At 58.6% G+C, this 12825-nt stretch overlaps 1 protein-coding gene across 1 annotated transcript in view; it reads right to left on the bottom strand.

The window, feature by feature from the left end:
• The window catches only part of LOC144251493 (myomesin-2-like), a 54452-nt gene that overhangs the window by 40997 nt on the left and 630 nt on the right, over positions 1–12825 (bottom strand). The window contains exons 2-4 of the mRNA XM_077794364.1: positions 2023–2264; positions 1893–1943; positions 942–1106 (exon numbers count right to left, since the gene is read on the bottom strand). Of these exons, the coding sequence (XP_077650490.1) occupies positions 942–1106; positions 1893–1943; positions 2023–2264 (458 nt within the window). The remainder of the gene's footprint in view (positions 1–941; positions 1107–1892; positions 1944–2022; positions 2265–12825) is intronic.

Below are 12825 nucleotides of genomic sequence, written 5' to 3' on the forward strand. Positions count from 1 at the left end.
GGACAGTCCCGTCACACGCACAGCACATGCGCAGAGAAGCGCAGTGGGAAGAGCTGCCGGGGGGAGCAGAGGCCCCCACCGCCGAGCCCTCTCCAGCCAGGCTCCCTGTGGGTCCTGCTTCTCGCACACAGCCTGCTCCCACCCGCATCCTCCGGCACCCAGCAGGTACTCAGGAGCGCCTACTGGATGGTGCTCCCGTGGGCCAGAGCCCGCCCCAGGGCTGGCCTTGGGAAGGTCCTCACCACTGTGGCTGGGAAGGGACAAGATGCCAACCAACCCACGCATCAAAAGGCAGTGACCAGGCTGGCTGGGCTCAGGGGTAGAGCTGGCCTGGCAGGAGTGAGCGCTGGGCTCGATTCTCAGTACCACATATAAATAAGTAAAATGAAGAGACACTGGACAGGACCTCAGCAGACCTGGCTGGACCCGGGCCTTGAACAGGGCTGTTCCACCTTGGAACAGCCTGAGTGTCTCCATGGATGGCCGCAGCCCCCAGGCTGGTCACACTGGATGGTCTTGGGTGTCTCACCAGTGAGGAAGCTGGCCAGGTGTCACGGTAGCCCCTCCTCTACAAACAGAGCCACCTGGCTGTCCCTCAACACACAGAGAGCCATGCCGGCTCACGGTTCGCCCTGACAGCGGCCAGCCACGGCTGGGCGGGGCAGGTGTGGACGACTCCTCTGGGGTCAGTGTGGGCACCCTGGCATGGGGCTGTGGACACCACACTGACACGTCTGGATTCAGGAAGCTCCTCACTACCTCTCCAGGGTCCTCCCAGATGGAGTTCAAGGTCAGTGTCGGCTGCCAAGCCCCCCGCCCCCAGTCCCTGGTGTGGCTTTGCCACCACAGCAAGCCCAGGGGCAGGGGGAAGGCCAACCCATGCCAGCATCAAGGACCATTGCTGCCCAGCACTCAGCGCGGGCGGGCGGCCAGACACTCACCGTCCCTGTACCACTCGGCCCGTGGCTGCACCCTCTTCAGGTCTGGGGTCACCAGCAGTGTGCACTTGAGCGTGAGCGTCTCACCCTCTCTTCGGAAGGTAACTCCAAATTTCTCCAAGAACTGAACATCGAAGTGTGTGTACGGGATCACCGAGGACAGGGGCACTGCAGGAGCAAGTGGGGCAGTCAGCACCGTGGTGGCTTCTGCCCAGAGGTGCCCTGACCACAGCAGAATGCTCCACCTCAAACTGCGCCCCCTCTCGGGAGCCCTGCCGGCCCAAACGTGTGTCCACCACATTCGTAGGCTGCAGCCCAGCCCCACAGGCTAGCAGGCAGTGGCCCTGGAGGAGAGCAGGGCTGAGTGAGGTCCTGAGGACTGGTCCCTGCAGGTGTGGGCACAGCAAGGACATGCCATCTGCAAACCAGGGGTGGACCTTGCCAGAATCCATCCTGCCGGTGCCCTGGTCTTGGGCTTGCTGCCTCCAAAACCCTGAGAAATTAGCACCTGTTGTTCAGTCACATAAGCCACAGGACTGTTAGAGCAGCCGAGCTGAGCCAGGTGGGAGGCAGACGGGCATCCCAGAGTCAGGTCCGGTCACTCAGGCACAGCTCGGACCGAGCCTTGGGCTTAAGCAAAGGCCAACTCCCCACCTCATACCCAACTGAGGCCTCAGAAGTCAGTTTCAAAATGAACAGTGGCCATTCATCAATAGTGTCATTTTTAGTGCATCAAACGAATTAACTAGACCCAGCAGTGTCGGCAGACCCGATCTCAAAGGTACGCTGGGCAGGGGTGTGAGGGGTGCGTGTCAGAGGAAAACCAGCTGTATATGTTTTAGACCTGGGAGTCTAACAAAATGTAACGTCAAAACTAAGAGTGGACCTGACTTAGCCACAGGCTCTCCCTCGGATGCTGTCTGCACACGTGTTCCCAGCCCCGGCCCCACTCACGTCCGATTGGGAGTCCCACGGAGTAGAGTGGCTCCTCGTCGCCTCGGAACCCTGCAGGACAATCAGGTGAACAAGGCAAAGAGAGAGACCAGCCGGGCCCAGGCTGGCCGCCCCCCGGGTGGGCACGCACTTCTCACCACCACAGCAGCGTTGGTTGACACCTGTCCGTGCCCATTGGTGGCCACTGCCGAGTAGGTCGCAGTGTCATCAAAGTCCGCCCTTGAATAGAAAAAGCGGGTCTGTGGAGCGGCTCTGGAAAAGCCCGCGACCTGAACTTGAACAAAGACATCCCTCGAAAGCAAACCCCGTGACCTGGATGGGCTGCTCCTGAGCGTGTGTTCAAGAACAATGCCAGCGCTGCCGTGGAGCGGCGGACGGCAGCGGAATTAATTATAGACAGAAGAACATCCGATCCCAGACCACAGCTGGGCTTTGACTGAGAGGGAAAAGACGCAGGTGTTGACAGCCTCCGTTTCATCCTGGGAAGCCTCTTCCACCTGGGCCTAGGACTCTCCTCCACGGCATGCAGGCTCCTGGACCTCCACCTCCAGCAGAATCACTGGGCGGGGAACGTACAGGGGCAAGACAGGGGCCTGCACCTGCTCTGCCGAGAGCAAGGACTCTGGCAGGGAAAGCCAGGCCCCTGGTCAGCATGGCCCGGGGCCACCTGCCCGGGAGCCATGACAAGAGGGTCCAGGCAGCCTAGGAACTTGCACAGGGAGCCCCATCTCCAGGTCCTGATGACCTCCACCATGACAGACAGCGCGTGCACTTGGCACCGTCCCCAACCCTCCAGGATGACAGCCAGCAGAGGTGCACGAGAACTCAGGGAGGCCCAGCAGGGACCAGAGTTTTGTCCGGCACAAGCAAGGGGGTTCCAGACATGTGCAGAGACCCACTAACCTCCCAAGTGAGCCACGCCCTGCTAGACAGCAAAACACACTCTGTAACCCAACCCCGCCCCTCAACAGGATTTCCAGTTCCTAGGAGTCATGCCCAGGACCTCGAACAAAACGGTCCCCCAAATGCAAATTCCTCATCAGGACATATTAAAAAGCCTGCGCTGGAGGGCTGGGCTGGGGCTCAGTGGTGGAGCGCCCCCCTGGCATGTGCAAGGCCCTGGGGTTGATCCTCAGCACCTCATAAATAAATAGAATCAAGGTCCATCAACAACTAAAACAAAAAGCCTGCGCTGGACCCAACCTGAGGCAGGGGTGCAGGTCCATCCCTGGGGACCTGGGAAGACCATGACCTGAAGGTAGCAGAGCCCCAGGCCTCGGCCGGCACTTCCACACCACCCCAGCTGTCCTGCAGAGGCCCAGCTCAGTCCTGCAGAGGCCCAGCTCAGTCCTGCAGAGGCCCAGCTCAGTCCTACTGAGGCCCAGCTCAGTCCTGCAGAGGCCCAGCTGTCCTGCAGAGGCCCAGCTGTCCTGCAGAGGCCCAGCTCAGTCCTGCAGAGGCCCAGCTGTCCTGCAGAGGCCCAGCTCAGTCCTGCAGAGGCCCAGCTCAGTCCTGCAGAGGCCCAGCTCAGTCCTGCAGAGGCCCAGCTGTCCTGCAGAGGCCCAGCTCAGTCCTGCAGAGGCCCAGCTCAGTCCTGCAGAGGCCCAGCTGTCCTGCAGAGGCCCAGCTCAGTCCTGCAGAGGCCCAGCTCAGTCCTGCAGAGGCCCAGCTCAGTCCTGCAGAGGCCCAGCTCAGTCCTACTGAGACCCAGCTCAGTCCTGCAGAGGCCCAGCTCAGTCCTGCAGAGGCCCAGCTCAGTCCTGCAGAGGCCCAGCTCAGTCCTGCAGAGGCCCAGCTCAGTCCTACTGAGGCCGCCCCCCACCCGAGGCTCGGCAGGGGCTGTGAGTAGCCGTTCCTCCTGGGGTTTCCCTGTCCAGGCTCTCTGCCAGTGACGTCACAGTGGCCCCCTCAGGGACCCTGGAAAACAGGTGCTGCTCTCCCATTCCTGTGGGAGAAGGAATCTTCCCCCAAATCTTTGGAAGACTTGGGAAAGGAGTCCACAGACCCCAAACATTGCACTCTTGGAACAGTTTCCCTGCCAGACCCGTGGTAAGATCTTCACCTAGAAAAGAAAACACACCCCAAAAATCACACTGTTGAAAAAAGAAGAGTTTACCAGAGTCTGATTTTAAAGTGCATTAAGAAGCGATGCCCCCATGACAACCCATCCCTGGGTCATTAATAATTTTATTTTCTTCTCTCTTCATCTCGGAGCTAGAAATATTTTCTTTGAACAGACAATACACCACCTCCCATGAAGGGGAGGGATGGTTCGGAGGCCTGGGCCCTGCCGGTACTCCCTCCCTTCCTCCTGAGGTTCAGTGCAGTCTGCTGTGCCCCCTGGCTCCCTTAAGAGCCACGGCTCAGGGAGAAATCAAGCTGAGACTGAGTGCATGTTTCTGGCTCCCCCTGTAGCCACGGCCCACTGCAGAGCCATGCTCAACCAGGGTTCTGGTGTCTGCTCCTTAGGAACCACGCTCCCTTGCACCTCCTCATGTGCTGCCCGACACACAGCTACAGGGTGGTGCCAGCACACAAGTCCTGTCCTTGTGTGGATGCCTTTCCCACGTCCTAGGTGGCTCTGCCTGGGGAGCACACGTGCTCACGCCCACCAGGACCGCCCGAGCACACCTGGGCTGGGCTGGGGGTCACTACTCTCCTTGTCCATATTCACTCACTGTTTGTGTACTTCTTTCAAACAGCATTGTAATTTCCTAAGTGCATTCTCCAAATAGAAATACGCCCTGCTGGGATAAGCCCTAAGCCTTTCTCCAACCCCACCCCTGCTAGCAATAACTTGACAGACAGAGGAAAAGCACAGACCCATCCACAGACCTGGCTGGAAGTGTTCAGGTCACAGCACCTGGCCAAGAGGCAAAGCGTCCTGCGCCAAGGGCCCACTCAAAACCCCCTAACCTGGAGCCCATGTGGGGGTCACACAGGGACAGGCCAAGCCTTGGAAAGGGGGAACCAGAAGCCCAATGCAACCACCCAGCACATAGCGGAGCCAACGGGGCAGCCCCACGCAAGATGTCCAGGAGTGGCCAGTCAACAGGGCAAACCCTGGCTCCCGACTGCCAAGGGAAGAGAGGATCTGTCTGGACCTCAGGGAGCAGGCAGATGATGGCCCAGAGACTGGAACAGTCACCAGAAATCTCACCAGCCTGTCTACCTGTCGACACCCGGGGGCAACGGTCAGTAAGGTGGTTTCCAAATTGTACTCCAGGGTTTTCAAATTGAATCCTGTGCTGAAAACATCCTGTTCATTATGTATTTTAGCGATTCTTAAGCCTGTAGTGAAAGCCTGTGCTCAGGCCCATCATATGCTCAGTACCTGACAAAGGGCAATCACAAGGATTTTGCATGACAGTCAAATCTGCTGTGCTTGGGCCTTGGGGAGAGTTCCTACTACCTGAATCATGTCCTGAGACTTCCGGGTAAATCTTGCTTCCTTTTGCAACCATCTATCCTTGTGAATCAGGGTTTTATTCTCTGTTGGGCCATCAGATCCCACAGGGAGGTGGAGGATGAGACTTGAGTTCATCAGCCACAAGTTGGGCTTCAACTCTGTGCTTAATGGAAGGGTAATGACCCTGACTGGTGATTCTCGTTGGTTCACTTTATCATGAAAAACCGTGCCTACTATAAACCCTTAGAACGTGTGTATCCAGCACCTACGCCTCCGAGGGGAACTCTGATGACTGGATAAACAACGTACTTGGAAAACCTTGTGATTTAGGATCAACATTGCCTACATGTCCTCCATTAAGATGTCTTAGCTGAACTCCAGGAGCAGGACCGGAGGCTCAGGAGAGGTCCCCTGCACGCTCTGCACCACTCGGGCCCTGCTGGCCCTCACCTTCCTACAGAACGCACAGCTCTTCCGTGTTCTGAATCTGGATGATGGCTGCCTCCCTTTCCTGAGCAGGGAGGAGCTCGAGGAACAGGAGGGACATGGAACACACGGAGTCCAGCGGAGGCTGAGGGAAGGAGGGGAGCAGCAGGCTGAGCCCAAGAGGCCGAGGCAGCAGCCTGTCCTTGGGCTCCTGGTTTGTCCTCGCAGACAGACTGGGGCACAGGGTGGCCAGAGCCACCTAGCGCATTAGCACCAATTAGCTGTCAAGTAACCCATTAGCACTTCGTGCTCACACCCAGGGCAGGACACAGGAAGCGGACAGAGCCGTGTGCCCAGAGCTTGCACCTTCCAGGCTGGGCGCGCCCAGGACAGGTCCACGGGCTTCCATCTGGTTTTTAGGAGAGCCTGAGGGCTGTAAAGTGACCGAGACCCACTGACTTATGGCAGTGGTCCCCAGAGCTGGGGACTCCGGGGAAGGGCCCCATAGGCGAGGACCTCCACCTGCTCCTGTTCCTCTCACTCTTTCCACAGGTCTCTCTAGTGAATGTTTCACAGAGCGGAAAACATGCTGCAGTAGAAGTGGACATGTCCCAGACAAGCACACACGTACGAGGAGAGGGCACAAAGGGGTCTGTCCACGGCTGGTACTGTTCAGGGCTGCGGAAGCACAGTGCCTGGGGCAGAGGCGGGAGGCAGCAGGGAGGCCGGGAGGCCAGGAGGGGGAGGTGTCCAGCCAGACTCTGTCTGCAGCTAAACTGAAGAGGCAAGAGCTGATCCCACCCATTACCTCAGCAGGACCCAGCCTTCTGCTCCTGTCCAGGCCACACCAGAGACAGTGCTCAGCAAGCCTGGGGTCTAATTCCAGCCCTGACTTCATGATGCAGGAACTTGCAAGGGTTTTATTTTCTACTTGGACAGAGTCCCAGAATAGAGAGAGTTTTCTTTGGTCTCAAATTTTAGAAACTTTCACAGGGCACTTTGCCTCCCAGGGTCTCAGTTCAAGCGTCCCCAACACAACAGCAATTAAGAAACTAAGGCTACTTCATGTTTCCAGATGGGCAGTAAATCCCTTGTGGGTAGACAAGGCCCAGTGCCCTCAGGTGTTAAGAGGCAGACACTGGACTTAAAATTTAACTCAAATCACAATCTAAATGCCAAAGTCCAAAAATCAAATACAAGAAAATTTCAGTTCTAAAATCATTCTTCTAGGAGTGGGCAATGGTGGCGTGGCTAATGGAAAGGCAGGTTCTCCTAAACACCCACATGTGCCCTGTGAAGAAATGGGTCTCCGTTCAAGCCAGTGTGGGTCCTTAGAGAACACTGACGAGCACATAAAACAGTGTCAATCACAAGTTCAGATCCGGAGAGTACCAAAGGGTGAGCTGCTTTGGCACTTTAAAAATTCAGCTGCAGTAGCCAAAGACTATTCATAGGAGCAAATGTCATCCTGGGCAGAGGGGAGCTCCGTGCCAGCCCAGGGAGGGGTGGAGAACACATCCACACCCTGCCATCAGCTCGGATCAGATGGTGTGTGCTCAGCACTTCGGAATGAACAGCTGAGATGAGTTATAATTTGTGGGCTTCCCTGATGCTCTTTTCCTGAAGAACATTAGTATTTCATCTTCTAAAAACATAACGATGGGGGTAAGAAGACTGAGAGAGAAGCCAGTCTCAGAAGTTTCCTTTCCCCAAATTTCCCAAATATTTGCAGGTTTGTTCAAAATGCAGGGCGTGTAGGACCCCTGAGCGTGTGGATGACTGAGCTGTGATCTCCCGTCAGCCATCAGCCAGCTTTATCTGAACTCTACTCCACTCTGCTCCACGTTGTGCCCAGTGTCCACTGTGAATGCTGCAAACATCCCTGGGTGACTTTCCTCTGCTTTTCTGCTTAAAGCAATGATTAAATACAGCTTGGTACGTGCCCCCGCCAGTCACAGCAGACACCCCTAAAGGTCAGGACCCCCCGCAGAGGCACAGGCTCTCTTCCCAGCCTGAGTGGGAAGGCAGGAGTCAGCAGAAACAGGAAGCAAGAGAGCTGCTGAGGGGAAGGCAAGGGAGTGCTGGACAGGAGAGAACCAGGTGCACTGGCCTCTGCACACAGAGAGGGACTGGCAGAGAAGCCCCTGAACCCAGCTCCAGCCAGGCTCCACCAGCCGTTCCACCAGTATCAGCCCTCAACAGGTCCCCAAGACCTGACATGATGCTTAACTCTGGCAGCTGCCTCCATCGTGGTCTCCCTCCATCCTGGTCCCCCTTCATCCAGGTCCCCCTTTATCCTGGTCCCGCTCTATCCTGGACCCCTCCATCCTGGTCCCCCTCCATCCTGGTCCCCCTTCATCCTGGTCCCTCTCCATCCTGGCCCCCCTCTATCCTGGTCCCCCTCCACCCTGGTCCCCTCCATCCTGGTCCATCTCCTACTGACTCCCAATGATCACTTTCAAAAGAGAATGTGCCCTGGTCCATCTCTATCCTGGTCTCCTCCATCCTGGTCCCCCTCCATCCTGGTCCACCTCCACCCTGGTCCCCCTCCATCCTGGACCCCTCCATCCTGGTCCATCTCCATCCTGGTCTCCTACATCCTGATCCCCATCCATCCTTGTCCCCCTCTATCCTGGTCCCTCTCCATCCTAGTCTCCTCCATCCTGGTCCCCCTCCATCCTGGTCCATCTCCATCCTGGTCCATCTCCATTCTTGTCCCCCTCCATCCTTGTCCCCCTCAATCCTCATCCCCCTCCATCTTGGCCCATCTCCATCCTGGTCCATCTCTATCCTGATCCGTCTCCATCCTGGTCCCCCTCCATCCTGGTCCCCTCCATCCTGGTCCCCCTTCATCCTAGCCCCCCTCCATCCTGGTCCCCCTCCATCCTGGTCCATCTCCATCCTGGTCCCCCTCCATCCTGGTCCCCCTCCATCCTGGTCCCCCTCCATCCTGGTCCATCTCCATTCTGGTCCCCCTCCATCCTTGTCCCCCTCCATCCTGGTCCCCATTCATCGTGGCCCATCTCCATCCTGGTCCATCTCTATCCTAGTCCATCTCCACCCTGGTCCCCTCCATCCTGGTCCCCCTCCATCCTGGTCCCCCTCCATCCTGGTCCCCCTCCATCCTGGTCCATCTCCATTCTGGTCCCCCTCCATCCTTGTCCCCCTCCATCCTGGTCCCCATTCATCGTGGCCCATCTCCATCCTGGTCCATCTCTATCCTAGTCCATCTCCACCCTGGTCCCCTCCATCCTGGTCCCCCTCCATCCTGGTCCCCCTCCATCCTTGTCCCCTCCATCCTGGTCTCCCTCCATCCTGGTCCCCCTCCATCCTGGTCCCCCTCCATCCTTGTCCCCTCCATCCTGGTCTCCCTCCATCCTGGTCCCCCTCCATCCTGGTCCCCCTCCATCCTTGTCCCCCTCCATCCTGGTCCCCATTCATCGTGGCCCATCTCCATCCTGGTCCATCTCTATCCTAGTCCATCTCCACCCTGGTCCCCTCCATCCTGGTCCCCCTCCATCCTGGTCCCCCTCCATCCTGATCTGTCTCCACCCTGGTCCCCTCCATCCTGATCCGTCTCCATCCTGGTCCCTCTCCATCCTGGTCACCCTCCATCCTGGTCCCCCTCCCTGATCCTCTTCATCCTGGTTCCTCTCCATCCTGGTCCCCCTCTATCCTGGTCCCCGCCATCCTGGTCCCCCTCCATCCTGGTCCCCCTTCATCCTCGTCCCCCTTTATCCTGGTCCCGCTCTATCCTGGACCCCTCCATCCTGGTCACTCTCCATCCTGGTCCCCCTCCATCCTGGTCCCTCTCCATCCTGGTCCCCCTCCACCCTGGTCCCCTCCATCCTGGTCCATCTCCTGCTGACTCCCAATGATCACTTTCAGAATAGAATGTGCTCTGGTCCATCTCTATCCTGGTCTCCTCCATCCTGGTCCACCTCCACCCGGTCCCCCTCCATCCTGGTCCCCTCCATCCTGGTCCATCTACATCCTGGTCCCCTCTAACCTGGTCCCCCTTCATCCTGGTCCCCCTCCATATTGGTCCATCTCCATCCTGGTCCCCCTCCATCCTGGTCCCCCTCTATCCTGGTCCATCTCCATCCTGGTCCCCTCCATCCTGGTCCATCTCCATTCTGGTCCCCCTCCATCCTTGTCCCCCTCCATCCTGGTCCCCCTCCATCTTGGCCCATCTCCATCCTGGTCCATCTCTATCCTGGTCCCCCTCCACCCTGGTCCCCTCCATCCTGGTCCCCTTCCATCCTGGTCCCCCTCCACCCTGGTCCCCCTCCATCCTGGACCTTCTCCATCCTGGTCTCTCTCCATCCTGGTCCCCTCCATCCTGGTCCCCTCCATCCTGGTCCCCCTCCATACTGGTCCCCTCCATCCTGGTCCCCCTCCATCCTGGTCCCCCTCCATCCTGGTCCATCTCCATTCTGGTCCCCCTCCATCCTGGTCCCCCTCCATCCTGGTCCCCTCCATCTTGGTCCCCCTCCATACTGGTCCCCTCCATCCTGGTTCCCCTTCATCCTGGTCCCCCTCCATCCTGGTCCCTCCACCCTGGTCCCCCTCCATCCTGGTCCCTCTCCATATTGGTCCCCCTCCATCCTGGTCCCTCTCCATATTGGACCCTCTCCATTTTGGTCCCCCTCCATCCTGGTTCCCCTTCATCCTGGTCCCCCTCCATCCTGATCCCCTCCATCCTAGTCCCCCTCCATCCTGGTCCATCTCCTGCTGCCTCCGGATGATCACTTTCAGAAGAGAATGTGCTCCGGTCCCCCTCCATCCTGGTCCCTCTCCATCCTGGTCCTCCTCCATCCTGGTCCCCCTCCATCCTAGTCCCCTCCATCCTGGTCCCTCTCCATCCTGGTCCTCCTCCATCCTGGTCCCCCTCCACCCTAGTCCCCTCCATCCTGGTCCCTCTCCATCCTGGTCCCCCTCTATCCTGGTCCCCCTCCATCCTGGTCCCCCTCCATCCTGGTCTCCTCCATCCTGGTTCCCCTCCATCCTAGTCTCCTCCATCCTGGTCCCCCTTCATCCTCGTCCCCCTCCATCCTGGTCCCCCTCCAACCTGGCCCCCATCCATCCTGGTCCCCTCCATCCTGCTCCCCCTCCATCCTGGTCCCCTCCATCCTCGTCCCCCTCCATCCTGGTCCCCTTTCATCCTGGTCCCCTCCATCCTGGTCCCCCTCCATCCTGGTCCCCCTCCATCCTGGTCCCCCTTCATCCTGGTCCCCCTCCATCCTGGTCCCCTCCATCCTGGTCCCCCTCCATCCTTGTCCCCTCCATCCTGGTCTCCCTCCATCCTGGTCCCCCTCCATCCTGGTCCCCATCCATCCTGGTCTCCCTCCATCCTGGTCCCCTCCATCCTTGTCCCCCTCCATCCTGGTCCCCCTCCATCCTGGTCCCCCTTCATCCTGGTCCCGTCCATCCTGGTCCTCCTCCATCCTGGTTCCCCTCCACCCTGGTCCCCCTTCATCATCGTCCCCTCCATCCTGGTCCCCCTCCATCCTGGTCCCCCTTAATCCTGGTCCCCTCCATCCTGGTCCCCCTCCATCCTGGTCCCCCTCCATCCTGGTCCCCCTCCATCTTGGTACTATCCATCCTGGTCTCCCTCCATCCTGGTCCCCTCCATCCTGGTCCCCCTCCATCCTGGTCCCCCTCCATCCTGGTCCCCATCCATCCTGGTCTCCCTCCATCCTGGTCCCCCTCCACTCTGGTCCTCCTCCATCCTGGTCCCCCTCCATTCTGGTCCCTTTCCATCCTGGTTCCCCTCCACAATGGTCCCCCTCCATCCTTGTCCCCTCCACCCTAGTCCCCTCCATCCTGGTCTCCTCCATCCTGGTCCCCCTCCATCCTGGTCCCCCTCCATCCTGGTCCCCCTCCATCCTTGTCCCCTCCACCCTAGTCCCCTCCATCCTGGTCTCCTCCATCCTGGTCCCCCTCCATTCTGGTCCCTCTCCATCCTGGTCCCCCTCCATCCTGGTCCCTTTCCATCCTGGTCCCCCTCCATCCTGGTCCCTTTCCATCCTGGTCCCCTCCACCCTAGTCCCCTCCATCCTGGTCTCCTCCATCCTGGTCCCCCTCCATTCTGGTCCCTCTCCATCCTGGTTCCCCTCCACCCTGGTCCCCCTCCATCCTTGTCCCCTCCACCCTAGTCCCCTCCATCCTGGTCTCCTCCATCCTGGTCCCCCTCCATCCTGGTCCCCCTCCACCCTAGTCCCCTCCATCCTGGTCCCCCTCCATCCTGGTCCCCCTCCATCCTGGTCCCCCTCCATCCTGGTCAGCGGGCAGAGGAGTGGAGGGCCGGCTCAGACCTGGCCCTGGCCCTGCTGGCGCTAGTCTGGGCTGAGGGTGCCATGCTCTACTGCCACAGCTGCAGGCACCTGTCACCCTGCTCCTCACTGATGGCCGCTCTCTCTGGGCCACTCCCTCATCTGTTCAACTGCCATCTTCTTCTCGAGATCCTTTCTGTGAATTTCCTCCTTTCTGGAGTTTTTCTCCAGCGGGACTTTGAAAACAGAAAAATAGCCATCAACATTAATACGGTCAATTGCTTTTTTATCTTTGACTTTAAAAATCTCACTTTTCAGGAGAGAGGAAAGAAATGGCAGGTAATCAGCTTTTACTCTATTGAGTCAGAAAGAAAAAAATAAAAGTGTCAATAGAACATCTGTAACTGTAGTGAGGATCAGAAGTCTGTGCACCACCTCAGTCTTCTGTAACTGTGGTCCATAAATTTCATCAGATCATTGCTATAAACGGCATTTCCTGTTAGGTGTGTTGATGTGCTGACTTAGGACCCCAGGCTCTTCCTCTGCTGGGCAGCCCCTGCAGGAGGAGGAGGAGGCCCTGGGCTCTGCTGGCATGGGTGTGAGCATGCGCGGTTCACGCTGGGGACCGTGGAGCAGTGGGGAGGAGGGAGTGGCCTCCAGAATCGGGGGGCAGCAGTAGGAGCCGCTTGGGCTCCAGCTCTGCTCGTTTTCGTTGACTCAAGTAACTGACTGCACTGAGGCCCCAGCGCAATCCAGAGGGTGCCCAGGTCCACAGACACACTCGGCCCTCCCAGCGCACTGGCCTCCTTCTGAAAAACCAATC

This window comes from Urocitellus parryii (genome assembly GCF_045843805.1).
Source record: "Urocitellus parryii isolate mUroPar1 chromosome 14 unlocalized genomic scaffold, mUroPar1.hap1 SUPER_14_unloc_1, whole genome shotgun sequence".
Taxonomy (NCBI): domain Eukaryota; kingdom Metazoa; phylum Chordata; class Mammalia; order Rodentia; family Sciuridae; genus Urocitellus; species Urocitellus parryii.